General features: G+C 38.1%; 1 protein-coding gene across 2 annotated transcripts in view; it reads right to left on the minus strand.

Annotated features, from left to right (window-relative positions):
• Positions 1-667: 667 nt before the first annotated feature.
• Cftr (CF transmembrane conductance regulator) overlaps positions 668-23,805 on the minus strand; it is a 144,690-nt gene continuing 121,552 nt past the window's right edge. For both annotated transcript variants that reach the window (XM_050145938.1, XM_050145940.1), the window contains 5 exons: positions 18,374-18,529; positions 10,694-10,783; positions 5,367-5,539; positions 4,680-4,785; positions 668-3,583 (listed from right to left, as the gene is read on the minus strand). In XM_050145938.1, the coding sequence (XP_050001895.1) occupies positions 3,383-3,583; positions 4,680-4,785; positions 5,367-5,539; positions 10,694-10,783; positions 18,374-18,529 (726 nt within the window). In that variant the 3' untranslated portion in view covers positions 668-3,382. The remainder of the gene's footprint in view (positions 3,584-4,679; positions 4,786-5,366; positions 5,540-10,693; positions 10,784-18,373; positions 18,530-23,805) is intronic.

A 23,805-nucleotide genomic window follows, 5' to 3' on the forward strand; every position in this document is an offset into this window, starting at 1 on the left:
ATGGTATGCTTGACTGAGGACAGAGGTATGCCTCTGAGCATAAGGATTTTATAATAGAAATTTCAAACCTGAAAAATACAGATAAGGAAGAATAAAAGAAATAAAACATAAAGGCAACCCAGAGGTGAATAGATAAAAATTGTGGGACAGATTTTGAAAAGCATAATTTATGTATAGTAGGAATATCAAAAGGGGAGAAAGAGGCCTCTTTGAAGTTTAATAATGGTTAAGAAGTTTCCTAAAATTCATGTTAGACAGGAAAGCACAGATCCAAAAGGCTTAGATATGCTTGTCCCAATAGACATAATGAAACCACAGGTAGTCAAAGAATCCAAAGTGGAGGGATCTCATATATAGAGAAGGAAAGAAAGAGTTCCATCTTACTTCACAGAAATCATTCCAGCAAGAAGAGAGCAGGGTGACATTTTCAAGTGTTGTAAAAGACGGGAGGACACTCCATCTAGTTTTCTGCACACTGTGAAATAATCCTTTAAAGGTGAAGGGGAAATGAAACTTTGATCAGAATAACAACTTGAAAGAACATATTGTCAGTTTACCTGCCTTGCAAAAGGTATTAAATAGAAGATACTTTTCAGAGGGAAGCAAAATGATGACGGTCAGAACTTCATTTACATTATAAAGGATCAAAACCACCAAAGAATGAATGTTGAAAGCAAAATGACTTTTACTTTTTTTCCTTAAAGTTTTATAAAAAGCATACTGTACTTATACACATGTATATATGCTTATGTATAAATAAAGTGAATAGCAACAATGGCAATAGGGACAGTAAGGAGGAATTTACATATATGAGGGTTGTGTATACACATTTGTCGGTGACATGTGTGCAGGTACACATGTGCATGGATGTATGTGCACAGGAAGGCCAGAGATAAAGACAGAACATTGTGTGTCTTCCTCAATCACTTTTCACTTTATTTTTGAGACAGGGTCTTTCATTGAACTGGAAGTTTATGAATTTGTCTAGACTGGTTGAGCAGCCAACTCCAGGGGTCCTCCTGTCTCCACTTCTTCTGTACAGGGAATTACAGGTCCAGGAAATCCTATGTAGCTTTTTATGTGTGTGCTGGGAATCTGAACTCAGTACTTCATGTTTACACAACAGCCCTTTACTGAAGTCACTTCCCCAGTCACAATGGTTTGCTATTTTAAGGTACTATATTGAGAATCATGTCAGCCGGGTGGTGTCAGATTCCATAGCCTCCACCATCTTGCTCCTTTCATTGTAGCTATTTCCCATCTGGATAGAAGCTTGACTGCTTTTCACCCTTCTCTTTATTTGAAGTCATTCAATTCTCAACTCTCATTTTGAGCAATTCATCTAAGAATGGGCTTTTGAATCGCCCAAATTTTCACCAACACACTGGTTTTTTTTCGAGACAGGGTTTCTCTGTGGTTTTGGAGCCTGTCCTGGAACTAGCTCTTGTAGACCAAGCTGGCCTTGAACTCACAGAGATCCGCCAGCCTCTGCCTCCCAAGTGCTGGGATTAAAGGCGTGCGCCACCACTGCCGGGCTCAATTGGGATTCTTAAAGAGATTATATCTAAAAAGGAAGATTTGTGTCCCATGAATCTTAGAGACTAGAGGTAGGTGTTTCAGAGACAGACATACCTAATGAACATATCTGAAAGACAAGTTTCACACAAATAAAAGGATTTTATTGACACATGATATTCTATTACAATAATAAATATAATACATTCTTCTAAGGCTTAGTTCAGAAGCTGATGTGCCCATAGTTGGACCATCTTGACTTTCCGTACCATCTTCTTCAAAGCTGCATTAAAATGGAACATGTGTTGTCTGAGAACCAAATAGATATGTACCAGAGTTGCATCAGTTATAATGCTTCACTCCATGAAGGTCACTGGTCTTTGTAATTCCTGTCCTCCTCACTTCCCTTTTTAGAAATAGCTAGTGCCAATAAAAATTCAACATTTCAAATATAAAAATTATTTTATACAAATATAATTCATTATGTAATCATTCTTAAAATACATCATTGTTACATGTGAGTTTAAAACATTATTACTAAAATAAATATTTTCCAGAGAAAATTTCATTTGCATCACAAATTATAAAGCAAAACATATAAAACTAATTCCTGATTAAATCTTTGTCAGAGTATCTCCCCAACAATTGTGTGGAGACAATATGAAGCATACACAGCTAGCTGGGAGCACATGAATATCCCCTGCACATATCTACCCATGCTGCCCGTGGCCTGTCTCCATGGGAACTCCTTGGCCTGGTACTGGGCTGCTCCAGTTTGTGTTGACACAAGTCTCCTTTACTTCAGAAGTCTTAAAGGTCTATTCTGGGAGCATATGTGTGTCAATTTCCACATCAAGGAAATTATCCTGGCCCCTGCACGGTACTGTAATGACTCTTTTCCTATGTCAGAGATACTTTAACTATAAGAACATTTAGAGGTGTTGGAGTAGGGCTGGATGGTCTTAATCCTAATTTCCAAGATCTTGGAATTCTTATTACTGAATGAAGGTAACAAGAACACAAGGTGTCGAGTGGGGGATCTTCAATACCACCCCGTGTTTTCCTAGTATTCTAACATTTGCTTGGAGTGGGCTACATATTAGTATGTAGCAGGTAAGATAACCATGTGTCTCTCTTGAACAGAAGAAAGATGGGATATGGGCTATTTAAGCCACCCTTTCCAGTTATTATTTCATCCGATCTAAATTCTTCACTAATGTAAATGAAGTTGCTCTGAATAACAAGTTGAACAACTAACCTGGTTGGCACTTATAGCTGCCTTTCCAGCTACGACTGGAGGGCAAATGTCTGCAGGAAAACGTGGCTTGCAAAGCACCAGTGGCCCATCATTAGTATCTGAAGCCTTTCACACAGTTCAGCCACTATTAGAAGCCAGTTACCCAGTCCCATAGGAATGTTCTTGATTTCTCTTCCAGAACAGGCTCCTAAAATGCAGGGATGGGGCTTCACCCTGTTTTCAAAGGCACACACAGTGGGGCTCTTCTCCTCTGAGTCCATGAGCAAACATCTCATGTGATCATTTTGCAATCATTTGCATTGTCTGACCTTTAATCTTTCCTTTTCCCTTCTTCTTGTTTTTCTGTGTATATCCATTAATGTGCATGTGTGTGTCTGTGTATTCATGTATGTGTACTTGTAAGAGGAGCTCCTCAGGAACTGTCCCTCAGGTACCTGGCCTGGAACTCTAAGTGGGCTAGGATCACTTGCCGCAGAGTTCCAAGGATCCAGCGGTCCCTGTGTCCCCAGCACTGGGGTTAGAAGCACGGGGCATGCCAGGCATTTTCATTTTGCATGGGTTCTGGGAATGTCTCAGGTCCACGGAGCTGCTTCCCCAGCATCCCAGCCACTAGAGACGGGTTTCTTGCACTTCTTCTTCTGTCTCCTCTTTCAGAGCAGTAATTTGCGACCGAGGCTTCTGCTTGCTGGAGTGGCGGCTCTGGAAGAGCCTCATCTTTTCTGAGGAGCTAATCGCCTGCTGGAAGAGACTCTTCTCGTTCAGAAGTGCCTGAAGTGAGTCGTACTGTGATACACTGCCCTCTTCTATGACCTAGGGAAAAGGTCATTAGTGAAACTTCAGAGAGTGAAGATCAAGCCAGTTAAGGATAAGAAATAGACCTAGGCCCAAAGGAGAATAAAAGTCCAAAGAAAACACAGGATTCAGAGCCATGTATATCTTACTTAAGTTTCACATCTATGAAATTAGCTGTGAGTAGCAACTGGAATTTCAAAAATTAATTTAATATCATGTGTTATACTCCTTCAGGAAACTAGAACTGAAGGAGCTTTGTAAACCTGAGTGATTGATGATTTATCTCTTACATACTTTTAAGATGATCTATATATACAGCACCATAAACTTTGAATTTCTTCTAAACTGAGTCTGAGGCCTAGCAATTCCAAATTGGCTAGGCATGGCTGAGTATAATGCCTGCAATGCAGCTTTGCAAGTCTGAGCCAGAGAACAGAGATCTTGATCCAGGCCCTAAATTGACCATAGTGGAAAAAAAGATGAACCTACTCTCTAGTTGCTGCAGCTGGGCAATGACATTAGGAATAACAATACTTCAGCAAGAAAAGCAGTTCCCTCCAGAACATTCAAAAGCCCTGAAGTGAAAATGTTACATCATCCTTGGCCCTTCTTTGTGTTACAGAGGAGGGAATTTGTAAAGCCCCCCTGAAGGAGCTGTGACAGCTGGGAAAGAATGAGAAGGTGGCTGACAAGGACACTAGCCTGCCTCCCAGTAGACATGAGGGCACTGAAAGAGGCTTCCTGCTTATTGCACTAAAGCCACTGACAGGAAGGCCAATCCCGAATCTTCCCCCAAGGGACGTTTGGTTATTGAAAGAAACGGATTATTTCTTCAAGAGTACATTTTGTGACTAGTTCCCCCAAAGAGGAGTATGAAAGTACAGATGTCTGCTCTACGAGGCCACTTGGCAATATCATGCCTCTGGAGTGTGCTAAATTTCAACATCACTTCATAGCTCCAGTCAAAAGGAAAGACTCCTGCAACCACACTAAGTATGCAGATGTGTGATGTAGGTATGAAGGAAGGACACATGACTATAATTTATAGGACCTATTGCACTAGATTGTTAAAATAAAAGGGTAACAAGACACTGAAGAAATGTAAAAGACTCACCAAAAATCGTTGACAATCCAACATTGCTTCTATCCTGTGTTCACAGAGGATTACTGTGCAATTTCTGAAGGCATGTTTGAGAACTCTTCGAATTACTTGGTACGTTCTAGCAAAGCAGTAAAAAACCATATAAACATTACAGAGAATGAATATCTGTCTTTATCTTTGATAACATGCATAGTGTCCTATATATTTAGTTCTTTATTTAAAAAATACTTTTAGTATTATGTTGATACAGAATTATCCAAGTCATCTTCTAAGCAGGGGGTAAGTTCTAAGTACCTAATACATTAATAAGACAAATGATTGCAAGAAAGCTTTAATAAAACTACATTTTATGTAGATTCATTTTAAGTTCTTTATTCTGTACTATTAATGATTTTATAATAAAAAGTCTACGGAAGGAAACCATAAGAATGTGCACATATAACTAAATATTTCATCATATGTTCATGAGGTTGAAGAGCTTGCACAAAATTTCAGACTCCAGTCAGAGGAGGAAACAGGGCTCTTATGGAAGGACATAAGTACTTAGGCTCATGTTAAATAGTGACTTTCTCCTGGGCAATTATTTTGTATCCCCTACTTGCAAGCACAGTAGCTGAATGGAAATTTGTAGCAATATGAAGTAACATTCAATGACTCTTGTCTATTTTGCTATTACATCACAGGATTTCTGGAACTCACATGGGGTCCAGGTGGGCACTGGGCTCATCAAGAAGTAAGATCTTGGCCTTACTGAGAACAGACCGGGCCAGGCACATCAGCTGCTTGTGGCCATGGCTGAGCACATAACCCCCATCCACAAGGGTAAAGTTGAGCTGCCCGGGAAACTGCTCAATCACAGATTTTAGTCCAACCTATAGTAAAGAAAGGAAAATACTGTGCTTAGAAGGAGCACCCAAGATACCACAGAACTAAAATCACTCAAGAGGCTGACGTTCTAAAAATACACAGGAGTTTGCACAGATTAAATTTCACATCACCCTCAAATTCCAGCTCTTACTTAGTTTATTAAGCAAAACTCTGTTTACAGTATTCGTTGCCCTAAGCCAACTGGAAAATTCTTTCAGCCCCATACTTCATTCAGGAGTTAAGTGCCTAGTTTCCCAACAGTGACACACAATGATACCTGCTTCTTGAAGGCTCGGGATTGACAAAGACATATATCTATAATATATGATTAGAATGTGATTTAATGTGTGCTTTAAATATAACAGACATAGAACACAGTCATTCACTTTATGATGACATCCTATTGCACACTGTATACGATGAAGTATTCAAGAGAAGAAAGGATAGAAGACAATATGTCATGGTATGATACGTTTACCTTCTATCTATAGGCAAAGAACTAGCTGGGGAAGCTTTACGAATTACACGACAGTCCAATAGTCATCTCCTTCATTTGTAAAAACAGTGAGAAACTGATCATTTTCTCATGAAGTAAAAAGTTACTTAGGAAAAAATGGAACATGACTAAAGTTTAAAGTTTTTTTAGATGCTGGAGTGAAATATGAAGATTTATTTAGAGTTAATAGCTTATATTTTATATGGCAAAGTAAAAGATCAAAAATTCTGTCAAAAGTAAAGCATAATTATAGATGTCTTGGTAGTTGTTACTTATTCTGTACATTCTGTCTTCTTGCTAAGAACCACTGAATATAAAATGGCTAAAGAAATGTTCTTCTTAATTGTCACAGACATCTGTGTACTGAAAGCATCCCTAGGTGTCATACTGGGGCCTCCACACATTCATGGGACTCCAGAAAAAGGTTTCAAGGGAAAGACCTAGGTTTCTAACCTGGGATGCTTCTAAAGATTCCTTGCTAGGAGTCGTGATTCATCTGGTCATGATTCTGCTTCATTGCTAGACAAGCCATGGCCTGGTAGTAGAAACTTGTATTCCGTCATTTCTCCTGATGACTAAAGTCCACACGAATCCCGTCCCTCTACCTTCCCCAAAGCGGCTGCCTACCCCTCTTCTCTTTGTGTTTTTACGGATCATGTGTGCACATTTTTACATTAACTGACTCTATTGCATATAATTGTGTTAGAGGCTGACTAAAACATAAAGTCGAATCAATTAAGAATGTATAATGTCCCACTGTAGGGAATAGCAGCTTCTAAGAATTAATGTCTTTGGATTACCATAAATAAAGCATGGAGAAGGAAAAACAAACAAACAAACAAAAGAAATGTAGATATGATTGTTTCTTGCCCTTCAGGACTCTGGAATTTAGTATGTGCAGGTAAGATATATACTCATATAATTCTAACATAGGCAGACTTAGATAATGACCTTCAGAAAGATCTCATGATTTTGGAGATGAATTCAGAACTGGTCCACATTGCAGTTTATGCCAGGCTCATGTGTGTTCATTGTGGATAGTTGAAATCAGCACTTCTTCTAACTACCCTTTGTGTACACATTTTAAGGTGTGAAAGGTTTCTGAGACAGCAGGGAATGTAGGCACATCAGACAAGGAAGACTGCCTTTAATATAAAACTTCATTCCTTGCATATGAGGTTTCAACCCCAACTCCAACTCACCTGTCTCTAGATTGTGGTTATTTATATGGTATCTACCATTAAGCTAATGATTTTGCCTATCTCCAGCCTAGAGGTTTTTCCAATTATTTCTGAAGCCTTTCTCTTTGTCAGTTATGACACGCTGAACCTTGACTGGGCCTCTGTCATTTATTAAGCATCATTGTCAACTCATCACAGAAATATTTAAGAGATCTCCCTAAAATGCAGATCTGAAAGTGGATCATTTCTCTGTTCTTTTCATTATGAATAAAATGTTCTCATGTGGCACAAAAGACATCTTGAACCACCCCCTCTCCACCTCAACACCTACTGCTGTGCCCAGCAGCATTAGTTTTTAATTCTTTACATCTCAACATTCTCAGGATTTATCCTGCTGCTCAAGTCTGAATACCCTTTAAATATCCTTGATTATCCCTAAGAAAGTCAGGAATCCTGTATTGTGGAATGTCTGTTTCCTCTACATTACTTGAAAGTAATGAATGGTGTTCTTCATTTAGCAGCACTTTCAGCCTCAATTCATTCATTCATTCATTCATTCATTCATTCATTCATTCATTATCTACTGTGATCCTCCAATGCTATAGTCAAACAAAACAGTCTTTATGCATTAAAACTTAAGTATAAATGAATTACTACTAGTTTTAGCTCCGACATTATAAACTGTATTCTATAAATCTTAAAGAATATGTAACTCCCCATCAAATTACAAAGTTAAAAGTTTCCAAATATGGTTAGATAAATCAGTAACCCATATCAAATTATTCAGTAGTATTTGCAGGTTTTTTTTTTCAGACCGTGTTTCTCGAACTCACAGAGATCCACCTGCCTCTGCTCCCAAGTGCTGGGATTAAAGGTGTGTGCCACCACCGCCCAGCGGGTTTTTTTTTGTTTGTTTGTTTGTTTGATGATACTTTTTTTTTAAAGTTAAAAGTGTGAATTGTGCTTTGCCTCCAAGTTGCTAGTGGGCAGCTTAAAAATAGATATCCTCACCGCCTTCTGCTTACATTCTGCAGGCTTTCCAAAGCAGATTTCCCACTTAAAAGGCCACTGTTGTTTTTTATAACAGTTCACTTGACTACTAATGTGTAAAGATGGCAACTTTTAAAAATAATGTAACAAGCAAAAAAAAAAAAAAAAGCAAACAAAAAACCCTCACATCCTAATAGCAAGAGTCAAAATACCAAGATCACTCAGGTAGATCACTAGACTGGAACAACAGAGGGCCCAAACTCAGGGCAGCTGTTCTTTTGGGCATTCATCAGTCATGCTAGCAAGGCTATTTGTTACTGGAATGAAGATGATAATACATATTGTACATCAAGTATAAATATATTTTCATTACACATTTTGCATGAGATAAAGGAATCCCTCATTTATTCAATCATTCATTCAGTATGTATTAAACAGCTCCCATGGGTTCAACTACTGCAGGAATGAAAAATACCACAGAGCACAGGGTATGATGCCATAATCCTGGTGAACCTGCAGCCACATAGGAAATATGGAGTAATCAATAGGGGAATTTTGATCCAGTGTAGGGAATTTTGAAGGACTGCAGGCATGGGATACACCTAGGAAAGTCTCCTTTCCCAAAGCTGGGGGGTCAGGATGGGTTTCAGAAAGAAGTAATGTGTGACAAAAGGTTTCAATGATGAGAAGAAGCAGGAGTGGTGGCCTGGGAGGGTTTCTCAGGTACAGAGAACAGCAAGTGAAAAGCAGCAACAACAACCACACCAGTCCTGACCACAGAACAGAGGGCAGTCTGAAAATTGAAATTCACAGAATCATAGGACACAGGGAAGGTAGGGGGCTGAGAGCAGAGTGGTAAAGATCAAGTCACAAAGGCCCTTTATGCAACGTACAACAGGTACTCTGTGCAACAGGAAATAGAGGGGTACAGGGTGGGTGGTGAGCAGAGGAGATGCAGGAGCTCCAGAGCTGTATAGGGGAGGGATCTGCCCTAAAACCAGTCCAGGAAGGTTAGACTTTTGTCCTAGTGTCTTAGGAGGCTGACACACCCCAACATGTCCCTGTTGGTAGATACTGGATTATCAACCATAAAGGATTAAAGTTTAGGATTTGTGTCTTTTAAACCAGATCTCGTACTGCCATAGGCTAGGGCTTGGTGCTTGTGTTTCTTTGTGGTCTCTTCAACAAAAAACTTGTCACTCTTATTCAAACCACTGGACATTAAGCTTAGATTGGAAGCAACATCTTTATGAACATAAATTTAAAAGGAGTATCAGTGAAAAGATACAACTAAATATGGACTGATAGACAAAATCTAGTCATGTGACCGTCTGTATTATATTGTAATCCAAAGTCTTAACTGTATCTTCTAACATTTTAGATGATTTTATGATCCTGCTTCCCTGCAAATTTTATGGAGACTTGGCAATACCTGCAAGTTTTATACAGTCTATACCCTCTTTCCCAAGTTCTCTCTAGTACATTGCATTCTTGAAGTTCACCCTGTAAAATTACAGTAAGGATCTTACAGCCTGTCACAATTTAGTTAATGTTTTCTTTAGAAACCTTGCATTTGCTGGGTAATAAGGAAACCTTGATAATGAAAAAACAGTTAATCTCAGTGCCTTTTATTAGGGGAAGGTTAGGGTTGGTTACTCAAGGGGTTAGCATTTAGCACTCAGAGGCTTCAAAGCTCCTGGCAAGATCTGCTCTGGAGCAAGGCAGAAAACAGCAAGGGAGCAACAATGACCAAAGTACAGGAAATGGTGAAATGCCAATATAGCAAATCTAAAGCCCAAAGCCTTGTGGAGCTGGCTTGGTTGAGACTTTGGGATTTCCAGTTGTATATGATAGTGGAATGCGTTAAGACTTTGAGGGTTGTAGAGATGGAGTAATATATTCCTAAGAAAAAAACCATGATTTTGGAGGGGAGTAGTGAGGTGTCTACATGTGTAAATCCTTCAGAAACATGTTAAAATCTTAATGTCTAAGACAGTGCTACTGAGAGATAAGAAGTTTGGGAAGTGATTAAGTCATGGGGTCTGAGTTCCCCATGGATGGGATTAGCATTCTAATAAAAAGGAGCCTGCAGAGAGTCCATTCACCAGTTATACTGCCTGAGACACAGCAAGTACATCTCTGAACTGCCAGGAAGTAGGGCCTCAGCAGACAACAAATAGTGTCTGCTAGCTCTAGACTTCCCAGTCTCAAAAATGATGAGAATAAATCCATCCTGTCTATGAACAACCGAGTCTATGGAACTTTATGACAGCAGCATGGAACAGCCTATACAGTAAGTTCCCACTCCCTTGAGAAGAGGGATGAGTCTAGTTCAAAACACGAATACGCCAGTTAAATTACAAACTATTTATACACACATACATGTATTCATACATATATACACAGGTAGATGTGCGAAACATACATCACCTATGGTAATCACACTTGTGTATGATCTGCCTCCTCAGAACGATTTCATTTAATGTACTTACCTCATCTGCAACTTCCCATATTTCTTCATCTCTCCATTGTCCGTTAGGATCTAGGTTTTGTCTGAATGTTCCAGAGAAGATAAATACTTTCTATAATGATAAAGACAATTAGAAAGTATGAATAACCTACACATCTTATTTTTTTCCTTTTTATTCCAAAACATTTCAAGTAAAAAATTAAACAAAACAGACATTCACATATCCAGTATCTAGTTTTCTTAAATTGTAGTACTTCTATATCACTTTTAAGGCCAAAAAAAAAGGAAAGAAAAGAAAATGCAGCAGCATTTGAAATGTTTTCTGGGCTTTTTTTCTAATTTCAATGTCCTTGGGATATGGAAATTGAAGTCACTGTATATTGTAGAGAGAAAAATGTTTTCTTTTACTTATATTCATTATAAGCAAATGTAATGTGTAATTAGAAAAATTTAAAACACCGTGTGTTTGAGTTAGAATTTAATTGCTAGGAAAAACATATTTTTTTCAAATATATTTTCCTTGGATTTTACTGATGAACTAAGACATTGTTCACGTAAAGAACATTCAGACATTCATTGTAAAACCTGATTAATATACAGAAACTTAGTCAAACATATATGTTCATTTAGTTTATAGATTTGTGCAGCATCTTACTTATATGAACAGAGAGAAACAGAAGGAAGAACAACTTAGAAACGCATCAGTGACCATGATCAGCTATTTGTGAAAAGGCATGGATGCTGAGGAAAAGAGGCAGATGCTGCAGTGTGGGAGCAGCACTGCGTGGCCATCACTGAGATGCTCCACTGCAGAACCACTTCCACCTAGGTGGGCCATGTGCTTAAAAGGACATCACTGTCTTAACGAGGAATCTTGTGCAATAAGCAATGTCTGAAAAGATAATATTTAGTTCTTTCTGTTCACACAGAAGACTGGCAAAATAATTTTGATGCTAATATCTAAAATAATTTTCTTCTCCTGGTTACCTTTCTGTAACTTTGAAAGAGCTATATATTCAGTTGAAGCACACAATAGAAATGTTTACTTTGGCAAACAGAATAGTGCCATTATTCTAGAAGTCTGAAAGGAGTGGACAAGATGTTTTATCTTCAAAAACAGACAGTTATTAGAGGGGATGTGACCTGCACATTGGTTTTGTTGTGGTTTGGCTACAAACAGAAAGCCAGTCTTAATTCCATGCTTTGAAAAACAGAGCAATTATATCTTAATCTTGTTCTCTCTGCATCTCTATCTCACAACATGGCATCTTCAGAACTTGGAGGAACTCATAATTAATCTCACTCCTCAATCCACCTAAATGAAATGAGTCATCAGCCATTTATTTTATTCTCACACTATGTCAAATCAACTTATTTCTCAATTGTCCCCACTGACTGGTCCACACCGCCCTCTCTCCGTGTCACTGAAAGAGCTTCCTAACTGGTTTCCTTCTTTATACTCTTGCTTCTCTTACAATGCATTCAAATAATTCATGATAAATGGAAATGGTTTATTTCATTAACCTTTTAGAAAACTTTCAATAATTTCCTATTTCACGGAGGGCACAAAATCCTTAAGATGACCATTAGGTCTTATGACCCTTTCGACACCATTCTGGTCTAACTACACAGACTTTCTTAACTTCTTCATATAATTTATTTTTCTCAACTGGATATATTCATGCTTCACATGACAAGCTCCATCTTTTATTTTTCAAATTAAATTTCATTTTGTAGGGGCACTGTTCTTTGTCATCCAACCAAACAAACTTCCCTAATTATTTCTTATACTTAAATAATACTAAGCTTAGGTGCTGGAGATGTTGCTCAGTTGGTAAACCTGGGTCTGATCCCACAAGCTCATAAGCTGGGCACAGTAGCATGTGCCCATAAACCCAACACCCAGGAGTTAGAAAACAAGAGGATAACGGTTTCAAGGTAACCCTTTGCTACATAGGAAGGCAGAGGCCAATGTAGGTCACATGTCTCAAAGAAAACAACTAAGGTTATGTGCATATCTGTGAATGTTTGATTTAAAATGCTCACATCCCCTTGAAGGCCATGTCTTTACTTTCTACTGTAGATACACGCTTTGTATAAGTTCAAAAAAGTTGCCTGATGAGCGTGTGGAGAAGTGAAAGTACAAAATAATCACAGTCAGAGTAAATGTTACTTTTCCTCAATTGTGAAGGTTAATTTCTATAAGTTACTGTCTGGTTAATAAAGTTGTGTGTGTGTGTGTGTGTGTGTGTGTGTGTGTGTGTGTGTGTGAGAGAGAGAGAGAGAGAGAGAGAGAGAGAGAGAGAGAACGAGAGACAGAAACAAAGAGATCTACTAAATGTGATGCAACATGAAAGTATCACAGTTGCTTAAAGTATTAACACTGACAAACCATTGAATCTGCGATGATGGCTCATAGCTGATTCAGAAATAGAAAGCCTAAATTTTATTCATAAAAGTCTAAATTATATATATTAGATTATTAAATTTATGACATTTTAACTATTTTAAACAGATACACATTCAAATTATGAAGTAAGCTGTCTTTTAGGAATCTAAAAGCTTTAGGTGTAGTGGTTTATTACAACTAAGAAATCTTGGAAGCCTTTTGTTCAGAATTTCTTGCCTATAAACTACACATCCAATTTTAAAGAAAAATGGACTGAACAAACTGGTTCTGTTAGAACTCAGTTGTATGCGACCAGACATTCCATTCCTGTAATCCAAAGAGAGCCTGGCAGTTGCTGGCTGTCACGGTGCCAGCACATGTCTTGCTTATGTTTCCTAAACTGTTTGAACAGCCCGCAAAACCCTCTGTATGCCTGAAAGGTCCTTGGAGGTCATCTGAAGTTCTTTCTCTCTGTTCTAAAAATTCAGCAGTCACAGCCCTGGGAAGAGGCATGGGTTTGGCCACCATGGCCCTCTCAGGTCCATGCACCTGAACCTTTTAATCACAGGGTCCCCTGCTGGTCTTGTCATAAACTACGCACTAGTAAGAAAAGTCAGGGCAAGCAAATATTTGATATTTATTTAATGTCATGTATGGTATAAAGAGCAATTCTTGAAACTCTAGGCAGAACAAAGAGATCACCATTGTTCACCTGATGACTAATCTCTTCCCTGAAACTGACTCCTCCATTCCTCAACTCTGTAGAAGCAGCTGTGCCTACATTGACTTCCCATGGCTGGTCTATCATTGCAACAGGCACTATGCTTTAGTACTAGATGTCAAATGAAAAGAAAAAAAAAAGCAGTTCAGTATATGTAGTGAGTGGATTTATTATAAAGTAACTACATGGGAGAAGTGGCTGTCCCTGCATACATATATGTGTTTGTATATATCCCTTGAGATGTGGCCCAAATGATTGGAGTTATTACTGTGGTTGAAGTCTCTCATCATTTCTGCAGCACTTTCTGTAGAGTCAACACCCATGCAGGATGAATCTTCATGATCCTCAGGCTGCATTACAATGTTTAAAATGAAACACTGTTTTGCTCTAAAGAAAATCCTTTGGCTAGAAAATTATGAAGAATATATTTCTATTTAGAACTATTAACAGTTTATAACAAACATAGAGCATTATACTGTCAATTTGCATGTCATTTATTTAAATATAAAAGATTGCATGTAAGATAGTAGAAGTACAGTTTCCTGGAAATCCATTCAGTGAGTCATAAATACTTTTTATGTCACAAAGTTTTAGTATAAACCCTTTCAAAGATAAAAATGTTTTTCTAATCAAAGTATATAATCAAAGGTTTTGAATTTTAGTATCAGAAATAGCTGAATGGTGTTGTATTTATTAAAATAGGACATGTCAGTTATATCAATGCCTTCCCTTGAATTCTGCACTGTGTCCAACTCTCTACCTCAGTCAGTGCTAATCACTCACATCACAGTGAGATCATTTGATAGTCCATCATGTATGTGCCAGTGTTCCACCATACCTTCTCCAGGTCCTTTCTTACCCTAGGAGAATCAGCCCCTAGCTGCTAGAAAAGTCCCTGACTTCTGATTTCCTCTGAGGTTTCTCTCTTTCTTGTCAGATTGACCTGTCCTTTTGCTTGTTCATAGTCTCCAGGCCTGCAACTCCATGTACCCAATCTTTCTAAACCTATACACTTGATGACACTTTATGGCATGTATTCATTACAACTTTCTTTGTGCAATTGTCCACACTAATTTTTTCACACTTATAGGACATAGCCCCAGTCTAATACACAGACAGAGGAAGCATGACTTTTTCCTCATAGAACAATAAATGATAACAATAACTAGCACACACAGAATACTCAAGCAATGTGGAAAGGAAGAGTCTAAATACTTTCCACTCAGTTCCGACAAGGCACAAAGAATTGTTATCTCTATACCCGCTTTACAAATAAGGAGACTGACACGGAGAAACAAAACACACGGCCTACGATTACACTGATTAAAGCCCGAATGCTGACAGAGCACAAGTGAGAGAGACAGCAGTGTTTAGTGAGTCAGCATACAACGGTGTCTTTATGAATTCCTCTTAGGCAAGGTGTTCTCTTACATGTCTTACAACAGAGAAAAAATTGCAGAAGAAAATTATTTAATATTTCTATTATTCTTCTTATAATTCTACTTCCATTTTTATTGGAATATCTACAATGTGTTTAAATTCTAAGTGCAAATGAAAGGAAAGGGCAGATAATTTGAAAATCAGGAAACACCAGAAGTACAAGGATAAATTCACAAACAACGTTTGAGATCCCATTTGTGTGTGAATGCTGGGAGTGTTAGAAAAAAAATCCTCAATTAATAAAGTCTGGCCAGCAAACAGTTACATGTTTGCTGCAAACAGAAAGGAAAAAGGAAAGAACGAGGAGACAAACAGCGGGAAAGGAGGGACACTGAGGTCCGAGAAGCAGTATTAGCAGATTTGGGGTCTGGGCATTTATCACTGTCCCCGCACTACCCAAAACCTTGGCAGACAGCTACATTCAGTTACTGATTTTCAGTTTCTCCTTTTGTCTCAGTTTTTGCTTTAATCTCTGCTAGATGACAATGACCATCGTTTTGAGTTCCGCATTACAAGTTTACAGGCTGGACCAGAACTCTGCGCTGGCACAGCAAAGACAAGTAGTATTTTGTTCTCTTGTATAACTAAAAGGTCTAGAAAATAGTTATAAGAACAAAGTTTAGCAATTCCGTATGGTAAGTTTTAAGTTGTCACCTGTTGCCCCATACTTTCATTGTTAATATCCACACATGTGACCTGATATCTCCCAAAGCAAACAATGTCCCGACTCTGTCTGTACTGAGAGTGATGGAGAAATGCTGCGTATTTCCAAACCATGGAGAAAAGGAGCCAGTGAGATGGCTCGCTGGATAAAAACATTTGCCACACAAGCCTCATGACCTGAATGCAATCTCCAAATTCCATGGAAGAAGGAAAGAACAGATTCCTGAAATTTGTGCTCTGACCTCTGCAAGTGTGTCCTATCATGCATACACCCACACATCCTCCCTTCCTCTCATACACATCACATACAATAAAAGTAAATGAAAACAAAAATAAAAGTTCTAGTCATTTACTTACAAGAGCTTCCAGTCTTCCAAATTTGTAACTGAAGCCTTAAAACAATTGTTTCTCATTAGTTCATTTGCTTACAAGGTCTACAGTTAGTGAACAGTTTCATCTTGGTACTCTAAATGTCTAAGCCAATGAGATGCCAACTATTAGCTTCACTGTCTCCTCTTCTTGACTCAAAACTCAAAGCCAAAATAGAATACAAGAGAGAGGCTCTTTTGAATGTTCACAATAATTTGTCTTCTGGGAAGCATGTATTCTGAGATGGCTCTCTAGATGCTAATTATAAAAACAAAACAAATAAAAACAAGCAACTTCCAGGAACTGCTCAAACCAATGGCAGCTTGTGACTCCACAGCTGTTTCAGGATCCCTTGTATGAGACAGGAGATGTGTTTCAAAGTCTGTTTCATGTGTTTGAAAACCAGTGGCCAATGAACATTACACTAGTTCAAAATGAGAGTGATATTCAGAAGTATGACCTTGTAAGGAGAGATATTAGAGACAGGAAAAGATAAAAACGCCAAAAAAATTTGTTGTTCTTATATATTCGGCTCACTCTTCGTTCTTTATATCCTTCTAAAGCAGCCCTTAGCTTCGATATCAAGTATATAAAGAATTTGTCTTCTTTCTCTTTATTAGCTATTTAGAAATGTTCAAAACTGTCAGAGAAAATGTTAACCATGCTGGCAAATGCTCTTGAGACATCAAGCAAAGAAGTTATATGGCCCTCATCAGCATTTCTGAACACATTTTTTTTTAAATTTAGTTTATGTATCTTGGTGCCATAAAAGAGAAGAAATGAATAGAGTCAAGTTTGAAAACTGACTAAGCAGAAAGGCAAGACAGATGTTTCTAACTCTGGCCCATTCTGTTGTACTCTGAGTCCTGTCTATGTAGGTTCCTAAGGAGAACTAGCAAGGAGTGCAAAGCCCTTCTATTGCATGACAGGTACAATGAAGGACGAGAAGAGTGACCTTTCAGAGCCTGGATTTTCTAGTGGTTATAACTGTGTGAACAAGAACAACAAGGCAAAGATTTCACCGAACTAGTTAAAATCAGGGAACTCAATGGCAGTGCTTCTCTGACAACCACGCTTGCTTCCACTGTGCTTGGCATTTTTTCTCGCCTAATTCTATCACCTTAGCAAACTGGTCTTTCCAATAGTTCTTTATCTTTAGACCATCTGACAATCTCCTTTGTTTTTAAAAATTATGTTCCTACAACTCCATTTAGGATGGAGCTTCTGGAAAATGGCAAACTACAGAGATGGATTTAAAGCATCAGTTTGGCAGCCACAATATTCAGTGCCTCACCACTTGAAGATCTTTTATCAAGAATACAAGCATTTTCTTGGTCTAGATCTGTAGTTGGTCTCCGGGTGATGCTTCTGGCATGTTAGTTTTGTTAAAAGTACAGAGGTGCTGGGTTCCATGCTTAGTAGAACAAAAGGAGGAAAAGTATTGGAGAAAAGGGCAAACAGCAACACAAATACTGCATATGTCTTCTGCCTTTAGTCTCAGTAAAAATATCTCTTGGTTTGCATATGGGTCATGTGACTGCAACTGTAGTTGTTTCTCTTCTACACAAAACATCAGCTTGTGCAGTAACACACACAGAATGGCACTCAACAGTGATATTAGAGATCCTGTAACCCAAACCAAACTCTGACATTTGCAAGCTATAGATTAATCTGACATAGTTCTTCTTATTCAAACTCCAAAGAAAAACCACTGTACTTTGATATCCAACTGTACTATGTCACGCCTCAAAGAGCTGATGATTTCAGAAGCATCTTTCGTATCTTGCAAAGCATTTACCCATGGGGGGGGCTATCACGCACTGGGAACACTGAAGCAGGACTATGAAAAACATCACAAAACAATGCCCCAGGCCGCAGCTATAGACTGTGCTTCAGAAAAAAAAAATCTACCCAAACATTTCAAAAAATACACTTCACACAGAGTTCCAAATTTTGAGAGCTGTTTTTATGCCTTATGGTACATTTTTTTTCTTGCACTGCAGGAGATAGCAGAACCCACCAAATATATTTTGCAGAGTAATAAGAATTTCTTAGGTATGTAAAAGAATGATAAAAATGTCAATTTTTACTGTTTTTATTTTACATATTTTTGTGCTCACCTGTGTTATTACTCCAAAAGCTTTCCTCCATTCTTGTAAGGTCACAGAGTTCCATGAGACACCATCAATCTGTATATCGCCTTTAATGTTCAACAAGCGTAAAAATGCTGACAACAGAGTACTTTTCCCTGAGCCAGTTCTTCCTAAGAGGCCCACCTAAGATGCAAAAGTGACGGAATTACTCCTGAGACAAGGAAAGCACACTCTGTATTCCACTCAGCAATGCTCTTCAATTAAAACCAGTAGGAGTGTTTCTCCTATGGCCCATCCATCTAAAACTTTTACATGCTCCCAATTCTCATCATTAGGAATACAGGGAGGAGAAATCTGGAACAGAAATCAGAAACTGGTCATAAGGGATCCTATTCCTGATGCTGGCTTCACTGACCACTAATAAGGAAAATGTGAAAAGAACCTTGTTTGCATTAAGGAAAGGTGAAGAGAGCATTTCTTGATTTGTATCAGCTATACAAATGGGCACAAGCTAAAATCATGGGCCTACAGCTTGATGGATTGTTGGACATGACACAAAATTGAAAACTGACCCCAAATATGCCTAACATTTAGTTAATGCCCCTAGACTAGGGAGTGTGGCTCATTAGTGGAGCCACACCTGTCTAGCATGTACAAGGGTCCTGGGTTTGGGACGAAGCATTAAGAAGGTGAAGAAAGATTCAGACCCTAAGAAATTAACAATGTCAAGTTCAGGCCTGATGTTAAAATAAGAATATTTTCAGGAAAGTATATAATTTATAAAATGCAGGTTGGTCTGAGGTTTCACTATGGTTTAGCTCTTTGGCAATATCCAAATCAAGGGCTAATATATGACCCCACTGGCAAGAAGGGAACTTAAGCAAAAAAGGAACTATTATTAAAGAAACTGCTCTCTCTATCCAAAGGCCAGGACTACAAAAGAGCACAGCATTGGATCGAGGGTGCCTCCAATTACACGAGGAGATCAGCAGGCTAGGCAGCCCTCAAGGCTCACACACTTTGTTCTGATTTCTGATATAAGCTTGGTTCCCTGAGAACATTAACCAACCACAGGGGGAAAAAAAAACCCTGCTGGACCTCTGCAGCACTTAAGATGTTTTTTATCCTGTTCACATCACCCTTTGATTTCTTATAATTTGACCTCCTTGGAGAGAAAGTATCATTTAGAAAGGCGTTCTTTACATAAATTCACTGCAAATTAGTATTTAAAATATATTATAAAATGAATTTCTAAATATTTGCATATTCTATACTGATTTTGTCATAGGCTGGTAATAACTTATAAACCCAAACCATGGCATGGGGCACAATAAATGAAAATAATAAGAGTAACTTACTGGGTATTATTATTAACTTGGTAATAATAGAGGCCTTCCTTTATGTTCAGCTAGTAAAGAATAATGGCAATAATAATGCCTTCCTAAGCAATGGAAATAATGACTCTACAAGGTTTACAAGTTTTCATGAATTTTTTTCCTTGGGAAAATATGATCAAGCAAATATCATGCAGAAGTTGGTAATTATTTTCTCTATTTCTTATGTTTATATAGTAAATATAAATTCAACAAATGTTGCATAATTTACCTGTTTTTGATTTTCTCCATCTAGGATAATGTGGGCTTACACAAGATCCTCAATGGATAGTTACTAGGACTGACTGAGGGATGAGAGACTGGAAGATGAAAGGATGGGAAAATGGATGGATGGAAGAACGGATGCCTAATGGACCAATATGCACTTGGCTTACAAAAGGTGCTAAATAAATACTAGGATTAACTGAAAGACAGTCAGATAGATGAGCCAATGAATGAGCATATCTTATTTATTTGATATTGCAAATGAGTAATAGACTTATTTAACTTTGTTCAATTACTAGATCTTAATTTTAAAACTTTAAGGACTTCCATGTTCACATTACCATTTCTGCACTAGCCTGTGTTGAACATGTGTGTATTCACCACATGTCATAATTTTTCCATTAGACAAGAAATCAGAATATATCAGTGCAGGTAATGTATAGGAGAACAAAAACAGATAAAGGTGATATCTAAGGTCATAGAAAGGATATTTGGCAGAAAGAGCCTTAAATACAAATCCCCTGTAGGGTAAATGACCATGCTGCGTTTCTTCCAGAAGGAAGTACTGAAATATTGAGAGAAGTCAGTTCTTATGTTGGGATAATACTGGGCTGAGAGGCAATCAATAAATATTTCGTTTGGCTTCAAACCCTCCAGCTATTGCTCTGGCTTCCTCACATCAAAGTGATGACATGGATTATGTCTGACCAGTTTTTCAACAGCAAGGAGCCTCATTGGTTTGTACCCTAACAAAGTCGTCTTGTTGAATAATTGTCACATAATAATTATCTTCTTATTTGAAAGAGTACTTCCTGCAAATAAGCTCTTAAGACATATTCTAAGTCCATGCTTTTTAGTAACGTCAATGCACCTCATCTCTGGAAATTTTGGATCAGGATCAATCAAACTATGATGTAGAGAACTAAGCAGTGCTGAGCTGAGCGCAAGCAGGAGCTGCACTGCGTTGTGAGCACCTGCCCTGCATGCCCTGCACTTCAGCAGGCAGCAGAGGGAAATGCACTGGAGTTAACGCATTTCCTTGTGATCTACAAAAACCAAGAGAGTCAAATGAAATGCGGATTCATGGGGTGATTATAACTGAGACAAGTTTAGTATCAGTAAGACACAAGGGCTACTCAAATTATTAAATGATTCAGCAGCCTCACTCCAGATTTTATAAAGACAGAATGAGGTAAATCTTTAACAAATCAAACATATATTTAGGTGTGTTGATTTGATCAGGACACTGATATTCTAAAGAACCATTTTTTGCACGTAGTATTTTGAATAGATTACAAATGGAGAAAGCAGCTAAAGTCACTAAAATAGAACCTAAAGGAATAGACACTTAAGAATAATTAAATATTGGTCTGACAGTGGTGGCGCACGCCTTTAATCCCAGCACTGGGGAGGCAGAGGCAGGTAGATCTCTGTGAGTTCGAGGCCAGCCTGGTCTAAAAGAGCTAGTACCAGGATAGGCCCCAAAACTACAGAGAAACTCTCAAAAAACAAACAAACAATCCAAAAAAGAATGATTAAATAGCTAATTATAGGACTATCCAGTACTATGATATATGCAATGTGCTAGCTGAAGAATTTGGTAAGTATAGATTTATCAAGATAGATTTAACTCCCAATTAAAATCTCTGTCTTTATTTTGCGGAAATATAGGGGTCCCATGTGAAATACTGTAGGAGGGAGGGAGGGAGAGAGAGAGAGAGAGAGAGAGAGAGAGAGAGAGAGAGAGAGAGAGAGAGAGAGAGAGAGAGAGAAGAGTCTGATTTTTGAATCTACTTCAGAAAAGTGATCTGGCTCCAAAATTTTTAGATTAAAAAAATCAAATGCTTTTAAGTTTGAGATTAAAAAGGGAAAAAGATTTCTGTGTTTGTATGTCTGTTGTTGGAGACTGAAGGCAGGGTGTTAGGTGGAGGGTAAGCAGTCTACCAACTAACCTATATACCAAGTCTCAAAATGGATTTGGGAGGAATACACTGTGGTAGTTGTTATATTCTTCATGCATTGAAAATGAAACAACAAAAAATAAATTTTGTGAGATATTTGATTAGGAAACAGTAAAACAGGGCATTTTCTCCTGAAGTAACTTTAATATACAAAGTGTTTAAAAACAAAGATTGAATAATTTTTCTATACAAAATATTAATTTTTCACATATCTAAGAATACTAAATTCATTAAAAATTAAAGGATTAATATTTAAACTATGAATTTTCAACTGCCTTTTAAATAATTTGCCTAAAATGTTATACAATATCAAAAATATTCAAATATATTTGAATTTATTCTTTAATTCCATTCAGCAAATGAGAAATATGCTTGAAGCACTTCATTATAATGTAAAGGCAAGGTTGTGGAATTGGCAATCTGAAGATATCTGTTCTAAGAAAGAATCTGACCTACTATTTAGACTAAGTCATTCATTCATTCATTCATTCATTCATATTCATGTGGAGCTTGGAAATACACTTCTATTTTATTTTTTGGTTTTGTAAGACAGCATGTCTCTGTGTAACAGCCTTTACTGTCTTGGAACTCACTTTGTAGACCAGGCTGGCATTGAACTCACAAAGATCCACCTGCCTCTGCCTACAGAGTGCTGTGATTAAAGGCTGCGTGCCACAACTGGTGGGCAAGTCAGTACATCTTAAGCAAAAAGACTGAGCAACAAATTTTCTGTCAGAGAGGTAGCACCACAGAGGAAAGGACTGTGCCCCTAGAACTGGGGAGAAAGACAAAGAGATGCAGTCACTACTTACCAGGCAGAAACCAGAAAGCAGAAACCTTGAGGGAGCCAGTACCAGGAGTCTACTGAAAAATGGCACAGGCTCTTTGAGGACTATGGGGAGGGAAACAATCTCCAGCACCCTCCAGTGACCTCTCTGGAAGACTAGAGGAAGTTCCCTTAGGTTTTAAGCAACCTCAGGAGAGAGTGAGCATTCTGAGACAGGCCAGAACACTGTCTCCCACTTCAGACCTGCTCTTGAGTGACACTTACTTTATCATGTCTACTTACTGGAAACTCTCCAGAACCCAGCCTGCCTTTAGGAAATAGAAATATTTAGTGCCACTCTAACAAGTCTGTATTGTCTAAAGGGGTGAACAAGTTGGTGGCACTTAGGAATTTACAGCTGAAGGCATAACTTCTCTAACTTACTAAGACTTAATCACAGGGCTACAGAACTCTACACCCAGTCTCGGCCTGCCTATTATTACAGTCCCTTTTCCCAAGCACATCATATATGTTAGCTTGCAAGAAAACAATTACTAAACAAGCTAAAAAGGAAAAAAGTAAATAATAAGCAATATTAGGATAGAAGAAAGTCAGATGTGACAAAGACTCTGTAAGTAATAGACTTGGAATGTAAACCAACAATAATTAATGTGACAAGGGTTTAATAATGTGGTGTTTGCGTTTGGATATAGAAACAGATCATGGGTAAGCACAAAGGGGTCAGTCTAAAACAGGATCAAAAGAATTCTAAAACTACAGCAAGATAATTTACCCCAACAATGAGAAGAATGCCTTGACAAGCTCATCAGTAGTTTAGACATGTCTGAGGAAGAACCCCTGAGCTTGAGGCTATGTCAACATCAAAAATGCCTCAGGAAAAAAATAACAGGGTAGCCAAGAAACAAGACACAGCTAGAAAAAAAATGTAACATGTATACAATGTAAATACAAAACCAAAGGCAAAAAAGAAGGAGAAAAGGAGGCTAGAAATAAAGGGTTGAGGGGAATACTTCAAACAATAGCTACCAAGATTCACCCCCTCAAAATTAGTGTCATACACTCAACACACATACAGAGGAAACATGCAGAATGTTGCTTAAAGTAAAAGAACCA

The sequence above is a fragment of the Alexandromys fortis genome, unplaced genomic scaffold, assembly GCF_014885135.2.
Source record: "Alexandromys fortis isolate MF-2015 unplaced genomic scaffold, M_Fortis_MF-2015_v1.1 scaffold_34, whole genome shotgun sequence".
In the NCBI taxonomy this organism is placed as follows: domain Eukaryota; kingdom Metazoa; phylum Chordata; class Mammalia; order Rodentia; family Cricetidae; genus Alexandromys; species Alexandromys fortis.